Source organism: Hydractinia symbiolongicarpus, chromosome 3 (assembly GCF_029227915.1).
Source record: "Hydractinia symbiolongicarpus strain clone_291-10 chromosome 3, HSymV2.1, whole genome shotgun sequence".
Taxonomy (NCBI): Eukaryota; Metazoa; Cnidaria; class Hydrozoa; order Anthoathecata; family Hydractiniidae; genus Hydractinia; species Hydractinia symbiolongicarpus.
The window spans coordinates 30,866,786-30,886,742 of NC_079877.1; the positions used below are offsets into that span (position 1 = coordinate 30,866,786).

At 34.1% G+C, this 19,957-nt stretch overlaps 1 protein-coding gene across 2 annotated transcripts; it reads left to right on the plus strand.

Annotated features, from left to right (window-relative positions):
• Positions 1–665: 665 nt before the first annotated feature.
• LOC130636765 (uncharacterized) lies at positions 666–5,126 on the plus strand. 2 transcript variants are annotated; one of them, XM_057446608.1, is made up of 2 exons: positions 666–718; positions 3,942–5,126. In XM_057446608.1, exon 2 carries the CDS (start codon positions 3,953–3,955, stop codon positions 4,913–4,915), a length of 963 nt encoding a protein of 320 aa, XP_057302591.1. In that variant the 5' UTR covers positions 666–718; positions 3,942–3,952; the 3' UTR covers positions 4,916–5,126. The 2 variants fall into 2 exon arrangements, with proteins under 2 accessions (XP_057302591.1, XP_057302589.1); XM_057446606.1 differs by lacking the exon at positions 666–718 and adding an exon at positions 1,815–2,186.
• The last annotated feature ends 14,831 nt before the right edge of the window (positions 5,127–19,957 follow it).

Below are 19,957 nucleotides of genomic sequence, written 5' to 3' on the forward strand. Positions count from 1 at the left end.
ATTGTTGCTTGTAAAGAAAAAAGAGACATAGGACACAAAATTATTTACTTTCCTTTAAATACCAAATCCATTTTACTCGCCTTCCAAAAACTGATACATATCACTCGCCTTTAAAACCCGATCCATTTCACTCGCCTTTAAAACCCGATTCATTTCACTCGCTTTCAAAAACCAACCCATTTCACTGATTTTATTAATTTTTCATGCGTTTTCCGTCCGTCTAGAGGCTCTAGTTTTCACAATTTTACGTCTTGCGGCACTGATTAACTACATCAACAATTTCTTGTTGTTGCGTATCACGGATGTAATACGACGCCAAATGTGTACAACGGTTGTTTCCAAAGAGACACGAATCACAGCAATCTATTTTATCTGTTTGTTCTGTTCGAGAGAGATGTTGTTTTTTGTTGGTAACAGATAAAAGACAATTTGTTTTATAAGTTTTATAAGCACATTCTTAAAAGTATTACAAAAAAAATAATATGCAACATGAGTTAATTGCAGCAGTGTTATATATGCTAATGACAAGAGGTTTGTGACTGTAAAGCATAAATAAAATGTCTTTGTGAAACAGCCAGGATTAACAACAACATGGTTTTGTTAATTTGTGTGTTTTATTATTTCACATGTCCCTAGGTTATTGTTTCGCTTAGTAAAAGTTACGGCTTTTTACAGAGCCTGCAACTGAGAGAAGAATTGTAACTGTCAAATGTTTTGTGTGGGTTATGTAATTTTTTTATATTTGTTTCTCTTTCTCTTGTATACTCGTTTCAATTTAGGTGAACTGCAATCAGTGCCCACATAACAGCCCAACATCTTAGCATTCTTTGAGACAGCTACTTACATGTTGCGTAGCCTTAGCAAAGTGTGCTGTATATCTTTTGTCGCTTACAAGCCGTAAAATTTTGCATGAAATTAGGCTTCTTTTTTAATACTAACACTTGATGCAAGTGCGTTCACAACATTACTTAATTTTCTTTTGGAAGATGTTTTCTTTTAATGTCTGAAGATATAACTGTTTATAATTTTACTCTTTAGTTCAGGGATGTTTGAAAAAGAAAGATAGATTATAGAAAGAGAAAAATAGAAGTTTTTTGTTTCATAAGAAAGGTAAAAATAAGAGGCTTAAATTTTTTAACAATGCAACTGGCGAAAAACCGCCAGGCTGAAAGTGCGTAACCCAAAAAAAGGGCAAAAACAGCAAACACACGACGTCGTACTGGCATCTATTGATAGTCGTTACTACGTGGCGACATCGGAAAAATCGTTACAACGTAGTTTTGACGTGGTAATTTCTGACGTCGTATTTCGATCACAAACGACGTCGATCCGATGTCGGGATTTTTTCGACGTTACATGTCAACTATGAAGCGACGTCAATCTTACGTTAGGATTTTCAGGCGTCAGAGATTTGTTTTAAGTCATTTTAAAGTAATTTAATTTCATTTTAACATCACAAAGCCTGAGCCAAAATTTTGTTTTGCGTATTAAAAATGTGTATCAATATGTTAAAAGACACTTGAATCTCTGTATTGTGATATTTTCGACTATTAAAAAAATTTACATCTTGTTCCGAAATAGTTAACGTTTAATTAACGTGGTAATTTTTGTTACAATACATGATCTTTTGAATCTCATCCCTTATTATTAACATCCCTATCTAAATAAGTTTAGAATGAATTTAAAAGCAAAGAAAACTTGACAGTGGCTTCAAATGATATATCTGCATCCTTTTAAAAACAAAGAAAAAGATAACAATGTTTTTTTTACCTGATAAATGATTACTAAGTAAAGTTATGTGAAATGAACTTGATATGATAGTTTTGATCGTGTAAAAAACTGCTTGAGTTCTTAGTGAAGGTTTTTAGTAACAATTTAGCATTTAGGAGATACAGCTGCTTTATCGTTGTGCAAAGAATTAATGTAGAAAGTTATATTGGTTGAATTATTATTTGGTGCTGGTTTTGTGACTTCTCCAAAGATATATTTGATGTTTATAAGGTGCATAGGTATCTGTAATATTTTAAAAGTGATTAACATAGGGATGATTTTTCGTGAGTTGGTTCCGTGAATTGTATTTCCACCACACGGGCACACTGAATAAAAATATGAGAAGTTGATGATCATTAATAATTGAGCGTGGAAGTATTAATTAAAAGTTATATGGAAGAAGGAACTTTCTAAAGGTAAAAAGTTAAAAACGAATAACCAGATCTATTTTTTAGGTGTTATTGTTGTTTTTATAGAGAATTCTTGGTACGATTTGCACAAAAACATTTTTCTAGAAAGCGATAAATGCTTCTTTATAAAGAACATTAGAAATATCAAATTGTAAAAGAAATGACAACTGCTTTTTGTTTATTGATGTCATTCGTCTTGTCACGGCATGTCCGAAGTACGACAGATGTATTCTCTGAGTCGGTGAAAATGGTTCTTGAAGTGCTTAGTACGTATTACAACACACGTTGCTCTCAAAAAATGAAACTCATAATAATACAAATCAGGTGAAAAATCCTAAATCCTATTCGAATATAAATTCTTCTATTCTCACCTATAAGTCAATCACAAAGAGTAGCTTAAATTATAACCAACTTAGCATGCTTTTTGTCTATGTCACGAAAATTAATTTGGACAAAAAGTACTGTAACTCTTTCTATTCGTAAAATTTGCGAATATTATTAGCCATTAGCAGTACCTTCTTCTCCTAATTTACCTCGCATTTAAATACTTGAATTTCAACTTTAGCAGCCTTTATTCATGCCACTAATATAAAGACAGTATAACTGGGGGAAGATTTTTATGAATTTTTTTTACGAAATAATAGTTTATTTTATTCTCGCGAAAAATAATTCAGCAAAAATTTTTTTTCCTAAAAATACCTAAAATTATTCCCCTCAGATATTTTTTTTGTTTATTTTGTCGATCGTATTGAAAGATGTGCTCACTCTCGCTACAAAAGTCTTATTTATGAACATTTTGACTCTTTAGAGAAGCGGTCTGTAATTTCCTCAAGCTGCTTTACATAGCACGAAAAAGTTAGAGTTTAAATAGATTCATTGAATTTATTTTTATTGATAAAAACTTTTTAAGTCAAATTATCTTTGTTCGGACTTCCAATGTTTAGGTTCAACTTTTGATGAGAGAAAAAAGAAAGCAAACATATGGCAAACACATTGCGATGATTTAGAGAAATTATAGACAATTTAGAATAGTCCTATCGAAAAGTTCTGACCACGTGTCTGATTGTAGAATAAACTTTTTTAAGGTTCACAAAGGTTTGGTGAGGATAAGAAAAGAGACGAAAAGTGCAGAAACAAGAAGATCAAATGTCGTGTTTTTCAACGTTTTTCAACGTTTTTTAACGTTTTTTAACGATTTTGTTAGATAATAATATGCCTTGGTGTATGAGACGAAACTGAAACTTCATCTTCTCGACATCGTAGTTCTTGCAAACTCTAAAAAATCCAATATTGAACTTGGTTAACATTTCATACGAATGAGTTTTAATATATAGTTATGTCAAGCTAAAAGAGTAGCTACTCTGTTATGTTTTTCGGATAGAGCTATTATCTGGATAAATATTTTATTGTGCCTTTAGCCGTTCCAGGCAAGGTAATTCTTTACAATCAACACAAAAATTGAAGAGCCAAAGTCCTTTGATTTTGATTTTTGTAGCTAACTTACCCGCTTAAGTATGTGACAAATTTTTATCTTTTGTATGAGTATGCCTTATAAGAATATGAGACTGGGATTTAAGATTAAAAACTATAGGTCTATTGTGTAGAACAATGGAGAAATAATATTAATGACCTCCTGGTTAGAAGAAAGTCTTTTCACTGGAACTAATTTGTAACTGTATTACATTAAACAACGGGAAATGTGAGACATAATAATATCGCCGATAAATTTTGATATAAAAATTTGTTTCCTATTTTTTTAAGGACAATTGAAGATGTTTAACAACACGACTATTTTAAAGACCGTATCACAAGAGAACTGGTGTATTAACTACAGCGCAACATTTTTATCAACACAAGCCGGAAAAATAAACCTCATAGCTTTTTGTGTTGCATCATTATTATGTTGTATTGTAAGTGTTGTCTTAAACACCATCTACATATGCGCAGTGTTAAAAAGCAAGACCTTACGAAAGTTGGTCAACGATTTATATCTCATGTTATCTATATGTGATCTGGTCTCTGGTTTATCGTTAATTCCTGTTTACTCTTTATGGTTGGACGGATTTTTGCATGAAAACCCTCGCTGTTTTCTTATTAATGTATGGACAGTAATGGCGTATAGTTTTATTATGATGTCCGTAACAGCTATTGGCTTAATCACATTGGAAATATATATAGCAGTGTTCAAACCATTTTCGTATAAGTATATAACAAAGAAGAGACTTTTATCCCTGTGTTTGTTAGGTCTATGGATACCATCTGTTGTATTTCCAACCTTGTCTGTATACGTGTTTTCCGATACAATTAGTATAATGAGAGCAGTCTCAACTGTTTATGCCTTGGTGATATTTTTAACTATGATTGTGTGTCAAAAGAGGATATATGGCTACATTAGAGCGAACGAAAGCAAATGTAGCAACCAGAGAAAGAAAGCTGCCAGAGTTGCCCTACAGATTTTACTGGCGTACGGGTTATGCAGCGTGCCAGCAGTAATGGCGAATGTTATTAATAGATTGTTTTTCGATTCGGTGATTATTGATAACTATGTCAATCGCTGGTGTAATTTTTTCGTACTCTCGTACTCTCTGTGGGACACGTTCATCTATGGTTATCGTTCTTCTAGAGTTCGAAAAGAGGTTTTAAAGATGCTATTATGTGGATATGTAACCAATCCATACATATCGAAACAAGAAAATCGAAAATCAGGAGCTTTTGTTGTATCAAATAACTTATAACAGACTTCTTATAGTGATACGCACAGCCAGTAGTAAGACGAATAGATCATTTTTATTTTTAAGATAAACAGAAGAAGTATCTACTGAAGAGAATTGCATGTATCATGTACTCTGCTGTTTGAATTGTAGCTAATGTGCATTTCTCATTGTTACATATTATTTTTAGTAGATTTCTGTATTTAATTACCACAGAAAAATTCTACACTTGTTATTTTATACTGCTTTGTACCATGTTATAACTTAAATTAAGGATACTGTAATGGTATAAACAAAAAATTTTACAAAAAAAAATTTTTTTTTCAAAAATATGTGGAGTTTGATATTCTCGGCCATAATAAAAATTTTTAATGAGTTGATTAGGCTATTGTTAAAAGATCAGGTTGCGAGAAACTCTTTTACGAGAAATTTAGATGTTCGTTTTTCACGATGTATACATGACTTAAAATGTCCGAAACTCCCCTCCACGATGGAGAAACTCAACAAAACTTTGCACACGAGGTCATCGATACCTGCTGCAAATGACTTTGTCACTTTTTATGTATATTTTGATTATTTAAAGAAAAAGTGAGGTTAGAACACAAAAGAGCGAGCAAAAATTCATTTTTTCACTAATTTTTAAATAAAAAACGAACGACTTTTTCAAAAAAATGTGACAAAGTATTGTTGCTATGGTAATGCTAAAGTGCACGCTCATTCAACATAGCCCGCGGCAGCGAACTTCAGAAACGCACATGCGCGAAAATTGGAAAACATAAATCGTAAAAATCCTAGGCGGCGATGACGTCATCACATTCAAAGTAATGCACTAACAGCCCAAATAAAGTCTATCACCTACATATTAGACCCAAAATGTGTTTTATTATGGTATGTGAGGCCACCGTCTCGTAGAAACAACAAAAATTGCAGCCATAGCCATTGTTGTGGTTACGGAAATAACGAAACTATAACCGACGAGAAATCAGTGAATTTCCCCATTTTCCACGTTAAAATTACAAAAAATAAAAGTTTTTCTAGCAACATGGTATATATTCCTATAAAGGCACATCATTTAAGTTTTTAATTGTGAAAATTTCATTCTACTTACATATTTTTTCAGCTAAATATTAGGAGAAATGTAGAGCTCATATTTTGTCTAAACGCAGTTACAGCCGCTAGCCAAACGTTCCATAAAAACATGGCTGCTAAACACATGTTTGAATTGGACACACTATGTCGAATATGTGGATTTCTTCTCCCGAAAAATAAGAACAATACGTTCAAGGTTTCAAACCCTAAGGTCAGTAGAAGAATGCAGGAACATTTGTTCATAAACATTGAAAATGACACTGAGGCGCTCCACCCAACCAAAATCTGCATGAAGTGCTACTCTAGACTTGGACAATTGGACCATAGAAAAAGCACAAGTAACTTTTAGTTGTTTAAATGGACAGAGCATAGTGAGCAAAATTGCAATGTATGTGTAAACGAAATAAAACGAAAAAAAGGGGGAAGGCCTGGAAAAAGGATGTCCACGGGACGTTATAGTGTCTCAAATTCACACTGGACCAGAAATGAGACATCAAAAATTAATGAAAAGTTAGGTGAAACAGTCGTGTTGATGAAGCAAAATTTTAAAGAAAAATTCAATGATAACCTTCATTTATGCATATGCCAGTTATGTGAAAATTTAATGCAGAAGCCTGTGCTTTTGACTTCACAGCTTTTGCTTCAAATGCTTCATACCAACGGTGGAGGGTCGCCCTCTCGAGAGTACCATATGTCCCGTTTGCTTCACTTTGGTGACTCCAGAATTCGTTACACACTCTCAAACCATATCCCATTTATTAAGTAATTTAAAAATTGATTGCGAAAAATGTGGTGAAGTTTTCAAACATGGGGAATATTGCAAAGAAAATCATCTCAGCATGTGTATCGGGCAAAAGTCGCCACTATTGAGTGATGTTTTTAAATTAAACAAGGAAAATGATATCCCGAGAGAATTTGAAAAAGCTGCTCTCCATGTGATCAAAACAAAATTGGCACAGTCAACATTACCAAATAATGGCATTGAGTTTATGACTGGTGGATCAAGAGTAAGAATAACATTATTTCAATCCAACATCACATATTAGTTTGTCCCAAAAACGATTAAAATTATATGTACTTTTTTTATAGCCCTTGGTCTTCACATCAACATCAAGCGTCATATTATCAATCACTGGTAAATATTGCTTTTTTCTTCCGTTTATTTAGTCTTCTGGTTTAGACAAAGTGCTTCGTAGGGTGTCTTTAGAGTTAAGAATGCGTTTGATCTTGTGTTGCCTTAAAACTCGACGAAGAATCTCGCTGGTACCTAGTACAAATGGTAGGAATGCTGATGCGATGAATTCTTCAATGATTCCCTGTTGTCTCGGTTGCATCTTCTCTTCATTTTATTTTTTACTTGCGGGATGACTTTCTGAGTGTATCCATTTGCGATTAATGCTTTCTTCACATGTCGAATTTCTTCTTTGCTCTCCTTTTTGTCACTGACTACGCTGTTGGCACGATACAGTAATAAAGGTATGACACTTTCTTTGCAAGATTTCTGATGGTTTGATTCGAAATTAAGGTACTGGTCAGTGTATGTTGATTTACGATACACTGAAACTGAAATGGAACCATTCTTGCGTTTAACCAAAGTGTCTAGGAAAGCAATACTTCCATCTTGTTCAAGCTCAACAGACTTGCTCTTCGGACGTCTGTTTGATGTGACTAATGTTGTTGTCTCATGTGCCTGCATGTATATTTCTGCAACTATTGATGAAACAGGACCTCCCATGGCAACTCCATCTGTTTTAGTGGAGAAGTTGTTATTAAATAAGTTCAACAAAACGCAGAAAATCTGGTACTAAAATCGTTGTCTTTTTGCCAAATGCAGCATCGTTTTCGATGTAATTTTTAAATCAAAAAATGTGACAAAGTATTGTTGCTATGGTAATGCTAAAGTGAGTGATAATATGACGCAGAGAAAAATAAGACGGAGGGGAGTTTCGGACGTTTTAGTGAAAAACAAAGATGTGGATTTATGACTACCTGGAAAAAAGTTAAATTTCATACTTACATTATCCTACAGACAATTTAATTTGCTTTTATATTCAATAAATAATTTTGATGAAAAAAACATATTTTTTGAGAAATAATGAATATACTGAATATGTGTCTATACCCTTACAGTATCCTTAAATAAATGTAGTTCCAGTATCTCTGGCGGGGGTGCAGTTGGTGGTTTCAATATTTCGATATTTATGCTGCTTTTTGTCTGGAATTTCTTAATCTGACAAACGCAAGATTTATTATGGTTATTGTTGGTAAAATTTTCGGTCGCCAAAAGCTTGTCGGCGTTCGCAGCAAGTCATTACGATGATGTAAAGACAATACTTCTACAATTGAAATATTGCAATATAAGAAATAAAAAAAAATGCTTATCTGTAGTTTTTTCGTAGTAATAAAATAATGCGAACAAAATCTATGAGATTTATGAGTATATTTTTTCAATAAACATCAAAAATAAACTATTTCCCTTTCAACATTTGTTTGGAACACCAAATGTCAACTTCTTGTTGCGACAACAGGGAACGTAGCAAGTATATTTACCACCACTAACAGCAGAAGCTAGCGTATTTTCCACGAGATAAAAACAATTTTTATTTTTTTTTAAACAAAGGGTTTTCCACAAAAGAATTCAAACTGCTACCTCAACCTAATAAAAACCTTTTGAATTGATTTTCTTCGATGTACTGCACTTTTTTTAAAAATATTTAACAAAAACTTACTTATACTAAATCCTACTAAATCAGTAACCTAATACTCCTGTTGCTGAGGCGTTGACAATACAACAAAAGGATAAAGATGGCGCCATTGGTTTGAAATGTTAATAGCTAATAGTTTTTGACTTTCTGAATTGTACTTCTTGGATATTTGTTTGTTTTGGATCCTGTAGATAGCCACTTGCATTATTACACAATAACGACATGGAGGAGTACGCCAAAATTTATCTTTATTTATTTTTAATTATTAATTCAAGTTTTATTCACGAGAGGATTTAGACTCCAGCCATTTCGGCACTTCCCTAAGTAGAATTTGCGAATTCGAAAATCCTGTGTATCTAAGACTAGTAATGTTGCCGCATTTCGTTGATTTTGTTCCTCTCGATTCCCTTATTTTCTGCCGTAAAATCAGTCGACTTCGGCGGCTGTTGAAGGGTGGACTTTTCGACCCTCTTAAAACAAAAAAAAATTGTGACGTGAAGAAAAATCTCGCCGAAGTCGTCGAAATTTACGGTAACAGAAACAGTAATATTAGGCGATGGGTGCGTGGGAATAATTTACTCTTTCTATTCTTATTATTTTGCGGTAGCCGGTCTGTTTGGTATGTTCTGCCAATTCCAGCAAGCTGTAATTCTGAATTATTGTAGAAAGTTTATTATTTTTTTTTATCATCTCAGGAAGTTGATACGAGATGCTGTTTATGTGTTTGACACGTTCTACACTGTTGATGGTTTCTTTAATCTTCCAGGCCGTTGTTCTGGATTCTCTGTCAATGATTATACTCTCATTCCAATTAAACTGATGACTTCTGCTCCAGCCGTGGTCCGCAATTTCGTTTTTCTTCACATCTCCGTTTCTCACTGCGCGCATATGTTCTTGAACACTTAACGTTGCTTAAACTTTCTTTTTGTTACGCCTATATGCACTGCATCACAATCTTAACACGGGAATTTGTAAATATTGCTTTCTTCTTCCGGGGTTTATTTTGTCTTCTGCTTTAGACAAAGTGCTTCCTAGGGTGTCTTTAGAGTTAAGAATGTATTTGATCTTGTCTTGCTTGAAAAATCGACGAAGGATCTCGCTGGTACCTAGTAAAAATGGTAGGAATGCTGATGCGATGAATTCTTCGATGATTCCCTGTTGTCTCGGTTGCATCTTCTCTTCATTTTAGTTTTTACTTGCGGGATGACTTTCTGACTTTATCCATTTGCGATTATAGCTTTCTTTACATGTCGAATTTCTTCTTTGCTCCCCTTTTTGTCACTGACTACGCTGTTGTCACAATACAGTAATAAAGGTATGACACTTTCTTTGCAAGATTTCTGATGGTTTGATTCGAAATTAAGGTACTGGTCAGTGTATGTTGATTTACGATACACTGAAACTGAAATGGAACCATTCTTGCGTTTAACCAAAGTGTCTAGGAAAGCGATACTTCCATCTTGTTCAAACTCAACAGTAAATACTTTTGTCGATGCAGGCCGTTTATGTGTTCATGGAACTCTTCCAGATGGGATCTTTTGATTATGGCGAATACGTCGTCAACCAATCTTTTCCAAGCCTTCGGACGTCTGTTTGATGTGACTAATGTTGTTGTCTGATGTGCTTGCATGTATATTTCTGCAACTATTGTGGAAGCAGAACCTCCTATGGCAACTCCATCTGTTTTAGTGGAGAAGTTCTTATTAAATAAGTTCAACCAAACGCAGAAAATCTGGTACTAAAATCTTTGTCTTTTTGCCAAATGCAGTTTTCGATCAGGTGTTTAATGATGTTCAAGGTGTCTTTTATAGGAATATTTATGTAGAGTGATTTGACATCAAATGATATTATGCATTGTTTAAAGTTAGCAACCGTAAATCTCAAGCAAACGAATTTTAAGATTTTGGCTACAAACGCAGATTGTGAGGGAGCATGCTTAAGTCCAGCTTTAGCAAGCTAGCTAGTCTAATTTATTACTAATTTTTTGAGGTTTTTATTCGGTTAGGGTATAAGAGCTTCTTATCATAGCCGAAATTTTTTTTTATGTTTGGGTTTGTGGCTATGCAGCTAGCCCTTTATTTATGACTATATTTTCGAATGCGGTTTAGCTACTCCAAAAATTCTTAATTAATAATTTTTATGCTAAGTGCTGTAAGGTAGCAGCTATACCTGTTATTACTGTCATAAAAACTTATTCTACAAATAAATTGTTGAGTTATTCTTTCACCTAGGAGAGGTAACAGCAGGCTTTTTTTCCTGTATTTTATTTAAACAGAAGTAAAGTTTTTTGGAAAAGTGTATTACGCCTATACGTAAATGCAAGATGATACCAAGCGCTTAGCCTGGTGTCACGATTAATTTTTTAACTTTCACTGGAACTTTTCCCGCAGGATGAGGTGATTGTTTAGCTGCACACTGTGTTTTTATTTAAACTAAAGTTGCGATAAAGTTTTTTGGAACAGGCAGGCCGTTCCCTGTGTTTCTATTTAACCAAAGTTGTGATAAAGATGGCGCCATTGGTTTTTTTTTGGAAAGGGTATTTATACCTATATGGATGTGCGACATTGTTTACTTGCACTAAGCGCTCAGCCTGGAGTAAGATTTTCTTCTGAACATCCACCGGGAACATTTTCCCGAAAAGTAAAAACGGTTCGCCAACAATTTTTGCTGTCACGGGGGTAACAATGGGTTGTGAATTGTGTTTTTATTTCGGCTAAAGTTGTGGGAAAGTTATTTTTTTGAAAAATATATTACACCGGAAAAACAATAATGTTGTGTGCGCTTCAGTCGAATTATGACGTACTGCATACCTGTACTAAAGCGCCCTACCTGGATGTGTGGCACGGTTTAAGGTTTTTATTAATCGCTCCACTGGGTGTTGAACGCCTGGTAATAGGGAGTTTCCGAAGTTCCAACGGCGATGGCGACGGCAACGTAGTAGCAGCGGTCGTCGTCCTCGTTCCGGTTGAGTGAATAGGGAGTTTCCGAAGTTCCAACGGCGCTCCAAGGTTACGAACTAAAACATTTATACAGTTTGCCAGGATTAAAGTAATTTCATCAAAATATACGTGGATTATTTGGAATGAAAGACGAAATTCAAAATATTTTGTTAAATCATAACATACAGTCGGCGCTCGTTATCTCAACCACCCGCTATCCCGATCTTTCCGTATCTCGACCAATTTTTATCAGTCCCTTCGGCATTCCAACCTCTCGTAGGCTAAAACACGTCCAATATCTCGACTACCCGTTATCTCGAACTTATCCTGACCTATTTTTACGGTCCCTTGAGCACATTTTATCACGTTATCTCGACTTTTTCTGTATTCGTGTAGATAACCTTGGATTCGTAATTTTGTTTGTGTAGATAAACTTGGATTTGTAACCTTGTTCGTGTAGATAACCCTAGATTCGTAACCTTGTTCGTGTAGATAAACTTGGATTCGTAACCTTTTTGTGTAGATAAACTTGGATTCGTAACCTTGTTCGTGTAGATAACCCTGGATTCGTAATTTTGTTCGTGTAGATAGCCTTGTAATTCGTGGTGTGCTCCAAGTTGGATTTGCGTAGTTAACTATGCTAACACTACACAACCTTATTCCCTTTGTCAGGTACACGAACAAGGTTACGAATCCAAAGTTATCTACACGAACAAGGTTACGAATCCAAGGCTACACGAACAAGGTTACGAATCCAAGGTTATCTACACGAACAAAATTACTAATCCAAGGTTATCTACACAAACAAGGTTACGAATCCAAGGTTATCTACACAAACAAGGTTACGAATCCAAGGTTATCTACACGAACAAGGATACGAATCCAAGGTTATCTACACGAACAAAATTACGAATCCAAGGTTATCTACACGAACAAGGTTACGAATCCAAGGTTATCTACACGAACAAAATTACGAATCCAAAGTTATCTACACGAACAAGGTTACGAATCCAAGGTTATCTACACGAACAAGGTTACGAATCCAAGGTTATCTACACGAACAAAATTACGAATCCAAAGTTATCTACACGAACAAGGTTACGAATCCAAGGTTATCTACACGAACAAGGTTACGAATCCAAGGTTATCTACACGAACAAGGTTACGAATCCAAGGTTACGAACTAAAACATTTATACAGTTTGCCAGGATTAAAGTAATTTCATCAAAATATACGTGGATTATTTGGAATGAAAGACGAAATTCAAAATATTTTGTTAAATCATAACATACAGTCGGCGCTCGTTATCTCAACCACCCGCTATCCCGATCTTTCCGTATCTCGACCAATTTTTATCAGTCCCTTCGGCATTCCAACCTCTCGTAGGCTAAAACACGTCCAATATCTCGACTACCCGTTATCTCGAACTTATCCTGACCTATTTTTACGGTCCCTTGAGCACATTTTATCACGTTATCTCGACTTTTTCTGTATTTTTTTTAAATTTCATCACGCAAAAACATTCGATAATGAAAACATTCGAACGTTATCATCCTGCCCTAACCGGGTTTAAAAAGTTAAATGATTTTTCTAATGCGTGCATGATATTGACTGTGGATATTTTTAGTGTTACGGAACTTTTCCTTACAGAAGACATCCATCAACGTTTGTTATTATCCTGGGGTACATTTTTCTCAAAAAGAATCGCTCAACAGGTATCGGAGGAAGTGCAGGAATTTATGTCAAAGACGGTGTTCGTTATGTAAGGCGCGACAATCTCGAACCTGTGTGAAGCATCATGGGTCAAAATTTGTTTCCTCTATACTAAGTCGTTTATGGTTGGAGTTATATACAAACCCCGGATCTTCGAAGAAGAATTGACTCTAAAAACAAAGAGGTCATTATACTAGGTGATCTAAACTGTAACTATTTACATAAAATTACAAAACAGATTTTTGAAATAAGTGGATGTAAACAAATAATAAAAAAACCGACACGAGTTACTGAAGCAGCAAAAACATTATTTAACGTGATTCAAACAAACAGGCCAATTATTGTTTCAGCTGTTATTCCGGCAGGAATGAACGATCATGATATGATCGGCTGTGTCCGAAAAGGGTATAAATTCAAACGACATCCTAAAACAATAATTTGTAGGAATTTCGCGAAATATGACTCGGAAGGTCTCTGCGTTACAGCCCAAGATTGGTCCAGTGTTTATAATGCTTCAAATACTAACACAGCTTGGTTCTTCATGAAAATAAAGATAAAAAAAGATAAAAACAATCAATCACTATGCGCCGTTTATTTCTAAACGTGTCAAAAATAAGCCAGCTCCGTGACTGACAGCCGAGCTCAAACTGGAAATGAATATCTGCGATCAAATGATGCGCAAGGCTAGAAAATCAGGTCGCGCAGAGGGCATGTCAATGCATAAACGGAAAAGAAGCTATATTACGAATGCTATCGCTTTCAAAACCGTCAGCCATTCAACTATCTGAAATAAGTTACCCAATTTTTGGAATTATTAGTACTCCTTTAAAATGGTTCACTAGTTACTTGTTCTGTCGTCATTAAGTAGTTTTAATGGATTAGATCGTATCAAATCCTAAGCCAATCTTTTGTGGAGTTTCACAGGGGTCTATTTTAGGGGCCCTGCAGTTCCTATTACATTTCAACGATTCTATTAAATGTCTTGTTTACTGTAAAGTTGTTAAACATGCAGATGACACTGTATTGTTTGTGTCTAATAGAGATATCAAAGTTGTAGAAAAATAATTAAATCAAGATCTGTATAATATATGGATCTAGCTGGAACAAAATGAATTAATAAATAACATGAAACCAGGAAAAACAGAGTACATGGTTGTGGAAGCAATAAAAGACTAAAGCAACAACCCATCCTTACAACTTTAACACATCTACATTACAGTGAACCATAAAACATCATGCAAATATCTTGAGTTGATAATAAACAGTTCACTGAACATGTCGGAACACGTCGATAATATTATCAAAAGAGCATCCAGCTGCTTGAAATTATTGAAAAGAATTCCATACTTTATTGACGCTTGTACATTTAACACAAGCTAACATTTGTAATCATGCCACTTTTGACTTACCGCCCCCTCATAATTTCATGCATGAATAACACACAAACTCTGAACATTCAGAGTCTGGAATCGAGAGCATTTCACATTATTTCGACTGGTGTTAAAGCAAATGTTTCCAACGGTGTTACTTATAAAGTGGTTACTTATAAAGTAGTTGCTTATAAAGTGGTTGCTTATAAAGTGGTTGCTTATAAAGTGGTTGCTTATAAAGTGGTTGCTTATAAAGTGGTTGCTTATGAAGTAGTTACTTATAAAATGGTTGCTTATAAAATGGTTGCTTATAAAATGGTTACTTATGAAGTGGTTACTTATAAAGTGGTTACTTATAAAGTGGTTGCTTATAAAGTGGTTGCATATAAAGTGGTTGCTTATAAAATGGTTACTTATGAAGTGGTTACTTATAAAGTGGTTGCATATAAAGTGGTTGCATATAAAGTGGTTGCTTACAAAATGGTTACTTATAAAGTGGTTGCTTATAAAGTGGTCGCTTATAAAGCGGTGACTTTTAAATTAGTTGCTTATAAAGTGATTGCTTATAAAGGGGTTACTTATGAAGTGGTTACTTATAAAGTGGTTGCTTATAAAGTGATTGCTTATAAAGGGGTTAGTTATAAAGTGGTTGCTTATAAAATGGTTGCTTATAAAGTGGTTGCATATAAAGTGGTTGCTTACAAAATGGTTACTGATAAAGTGGTTGCTTATAAAGTGGTCGCTTATAAAGTGGTGGCTTTTAAATTAGTTGCTTATAAAGTGATTGCTTATAAAGTGGTTACTTATAAAGTGGTTGATCATAAAGGGGTTGCTTATAAAGTGGTTACTTATAAAGTGGTTGATCATAAAGGGGTTGCTTATAAAGGTGTTGCTTATGCAACGTGTACTAGCTTTACAGGCTGTTTTATAAAATTTGCTTTGCGAATTTGTCTAACCCGCGTTAAAGCAATGATTTTCCAAACATTAGGGCAGGTGGCAAAATCCTGAAAATATATAAAATTTAAGTTAAAACAACAGAACTAATTACTGTATTTTTATAATTGTTATATTCTTCTATTTCTTATGTAATCGTCGTATTTGCTGGGTTTTGATTTTTTTCACACGGCCAATATGGTGATATAATGGTCACTTGTCACCTTGCATAGACTTTCTTGTAAACACTCAACAAGAAAATTAAATTGCGCACAATGCAACCAGTATCAATGAAAGCGTATACTAAAGAGTTTTCAAAATTAAAAATATCGTCCAAGCACAAACAGCTGTTTGTAACACGTCTGAAAACAATATCTGCGGTAAAAATGGTTTGGAGCATATGCAGCTGATAAAAAAATACAAAAAACTTTTTTTTGGAGCACTATAACTTATATACTTCGAAGCATAATTTGATAGTTTTATTTTTATCATGGCTGTTTGCATTTTTTTTTTCTAATTTAGCGATGTAAGTTAGCATATAGGTCAAGTTTAACCTGAAGAAGAAGTAATTGACATGTCGTAAGGTTGTAATTAATTTACAGATAAAATTTAAGTAATGACGATTTTGAATGTTTTATTCTGTAAATATTTTCAGTGTTGTGCATGCAGAAAAATTACTCCTATGGGTTCAAGAAAAAGAGACTTTCTTAACAACTTTAAATCTCAATGGCGCTCCAAATGGTGTGTTTAGTAATAGGTTTTTTATCCCAATTTAAAAATTAACAAACTATAGTGAAAGTTTTTCTATATATTTCTTTTGGTAATTTTACATCTTTAGTTTAAAAACAGAGAAGGTATTCCTTTTGTTTATTGAGATTTTTACAGCCAAAGCAGATTTGACGCATTGTATGTTTTGACACAACGCAACGGAGTAAGAGGCGGATCTAAGGGCAATTACCATCAATTTCAAGAAGTGCATTGTTCGTTTTCAGTATATTAGTAATTTTGCAAGTCATGCTGATCTATGTATGTCTGTGCGTGTTGTGTATAATGTGAATTGAAAAAAATATTTATTCATTTTAGACAGGCTAAATAACGCCTAAAAAAACTAAATCTAATCCCTGTCAATAATACTGGCAAGTATAAGTAACGGCTTCAAATGGCCTGTATTCTGCCTTCGATAGGAAATAGTGATATCACTAACTTTACCAACCAGGAAGTAAAGGTTTAGATTGTGCTGGTTGAACTTTCAAGAACGCCTGCTTTATGGAAAATGTCGGAGTCCAAGACAGAAATTCAGGAAAAACAGTCCGACTAACGTTTCAATAGCTTGGCTCTAACTATATGAGCTAAGATTCTAAGTGCTAACCCCTCCCCCCTCTCCCTCCCCCTTCCTGTAAACTTGAAAATGTGCATTAACTTCGAATTTTAAACGCAGGTGAGGATGGTAATGCAAGATTAAATGATTTTGTCAATTAGCTACTAAAACTGAAGCTTTACTTAAACCAGTAAACTGTCCATCATGTCATGCGTACATAAAGATACAAACCTTTTTTCCCCCATTAAAGGCGACAAATAAGGTTAAGCTAAGCAGGGCAGACAAACAGGACACTCTCTGCCTGAGATTCTAATTGCCTGCGTTAGATATTTTTGCTGACAAAAAAAATTAACAAAAGAAACCAATTTTGTGGCAACCGTAAACTTTAAATGACTGTGATACCACAAATGCTTACTGTGTATGTCCGCTTTACAATTTCCCACAAAATGTCGTTAATTAGTGAATATATGACGTTGTTGTATTGTTATAAAAACATAAAAATACTTAATTACAGTCGTCAATGTTTAATGGACAGTAAATTATAGCTGTACTTGTGTAATTTTGTAAAACGATATGTTTAATGTATAACGCGGTAGTAAATACCAAACAGAGAAGTGTATTTATACTGTAGCCGTGTTGTTGTTGTTGTTGTTGTTGTTGTTTTTGGTGCTATGCCTGTTGTTTTTTACATTGCTATTTGTTTTGTGTCGTTGTCGTTATCGTTGTATTGTAGTTTGAATGAAGCATATATTTACAGATAACATGTATAGTGCATGGAATCAGGAAAAGCAGGTAAAGGCTCATGAGAAAAACATTTTTAACAACTTTTCTGCTTTAGTATTTGTCAGCAGTCGGGTTCTTGTAAGATTTATAAGCTTTTCATCTTTAATGCATAGATTATGTGACTTTTTTTCTTTTTTTTTGTTAGAATATGGAAAAAGTGAATTAATTTAATGTTGCGATGGACAATGCCCGTTATAACAGCCTTGTCATTCACAAGTTAACAACACCTCTTGAAAACGATTTAATCATACAAGTCATACTCTTCATATCTCTTAGCATGCTGATCGTTATATCGAACGTTGTTTTAATAATTGGTTTATACAAAACAAAACAAACAAGAGGGAAAATAAATAAACTTTTTATAGCATTAAGTATTACTGATATTAATGTCGGCATACTTACTGTGCCTATCATGGTTAGCTTCATTCTGTTGCAACATAGTGGCACACAGTATCTTGTATTGAACATCCTAGCAAGAATTCCACCTGTTTGCTCGATATGTTTAACATTATCACTAGCAATGGATCGTTGTATTACCATCATATACAATAAAAACTTATCCTTGAGCATTTTAATCGTATGTAGTTTCGTCTCCACTGTCATTATGTCTTTACCTGACACTTTGACTTTAGTTCTAAGGAGGATACCAGTCACCATATATGCAAATGAGTGGGTTGATAATTTATTACTTGCGTTTGGAGTTGGATTCTGTGTTGTTATGCTTGTGTTAAACTGTAGGATTTTGTACTTTATTAAAAAGAAGACAACGCAGATATCCATGCACACGATAATTCCAAGTAATTATCGAAAGAAAACGGTAAAAACAATTATATTAATCATGGTGTCGCAAAATCTAACATACGTATTGTACCTCTGTGGTAGATGCATTATGGCTTTTGCTATCCAGAGAGATGTAGACAAAGTATGTGTCCGGGGTTTGTATTTTTCATCCCTTTTGATAATGTTTTCGAATTCGTTTATTAATACACTCATTGTGATTGGACGAAATCAGAAAGTGTTGATGCATTACAAAGATTTTATTTGGTCCGGTAGAAACACGCGCAGTGATATGATTGAATCAAGGGGAAACAAAGTGCAATCATCTTCGCAAATGTAAATTCTATTCTAGAACACGAAATATAAATAAAAATATGCATTTAAGCATTTTTGTAAATTTTTATATATATAAGAATTATTATTTAGATAAAGTTGTTCGTTTATTAAACATAAACTTCTCATTAAAGCCGAAAATAGGCGATATTTTAGCTCACTAATGGTAACATGATGGTTTGTTGTTGTTTATGGTGCACGAAGAAATACATAAATGTTTTGTTTGATTTCTAACTAAAGCCTGAAAAATTTGCTAACAGCGAATTATTAAAAAGTTCGTTTAATAGCCTATGGGTGCTAATTTTAAATCTGAGGTTGTTAATTTTAATGGAGTGTTTTTATCGAATGCCTTTATCAGCAGAACTAGAACATTTTAAGTTTGTAAATTTTGAAAATAGCTGCTATACATGAAAAGATTTAGCAACAACAGGCAGTAGCAGCTAATAACAAAAAAATGAAGCCGTATCAGCAATCATTACCTTAATGATACAAAAAAAAGTTAGTATAAAAAATCCGTTGATTTGGTTGGGTTATTTTAATAGGGCGTTGTATGGAGCCATAGTTTTGGGAAGCCATTATTAAATTGGGAAGCCATTAATAAAACAATTAAAGTTTAATTCACATAAAGAACGATTCAAGTTTGTTTTGCGAGCTTGGTTTTTTGTTTATGTAGGGAAACCTATTTTTTAGATGAGACGTAGTCAGGTAATAAAACGGATACTAACCGGTTTTGATGTTGCACCATAAAATACAAAAATCTCGGTCAAAGTCACGGACCCTGCAAGCTCGGTCTGTACTTTTGACCTCAGGCATTGTATTTCATAGTATATTATCAACACCGGTCAGTATCCGCTTTAAAAAGGCATTTTTTTGTTCAGTAGCATGGTTTTTTTGCAGAAGTTTTAAATGATAACTTTATAATTCGAATGCATACGTATAGCACCTATAAAGGGTCGTACAAATTTAACTAACGGTATTTAAATTTATCAGACGCTTCACAGGTAGTACATTAATTTGCCTGAGACCAGCACAGCAGCTTTTCAAAAATCCAATAAATATATAGCGATATATAGTGTCAAATTCCTGTACCTCCTTGAGCATAACCA

What these genes read in the sequence shown, in the direction of transcription:
- LOC130636765 (XM_057446608.1), top strand. Translation starts at nt 3,953, where the DNA reads ATGTTTAACAACACGACTATTTTAAAGACCGTATCACAAGAGAACTGG.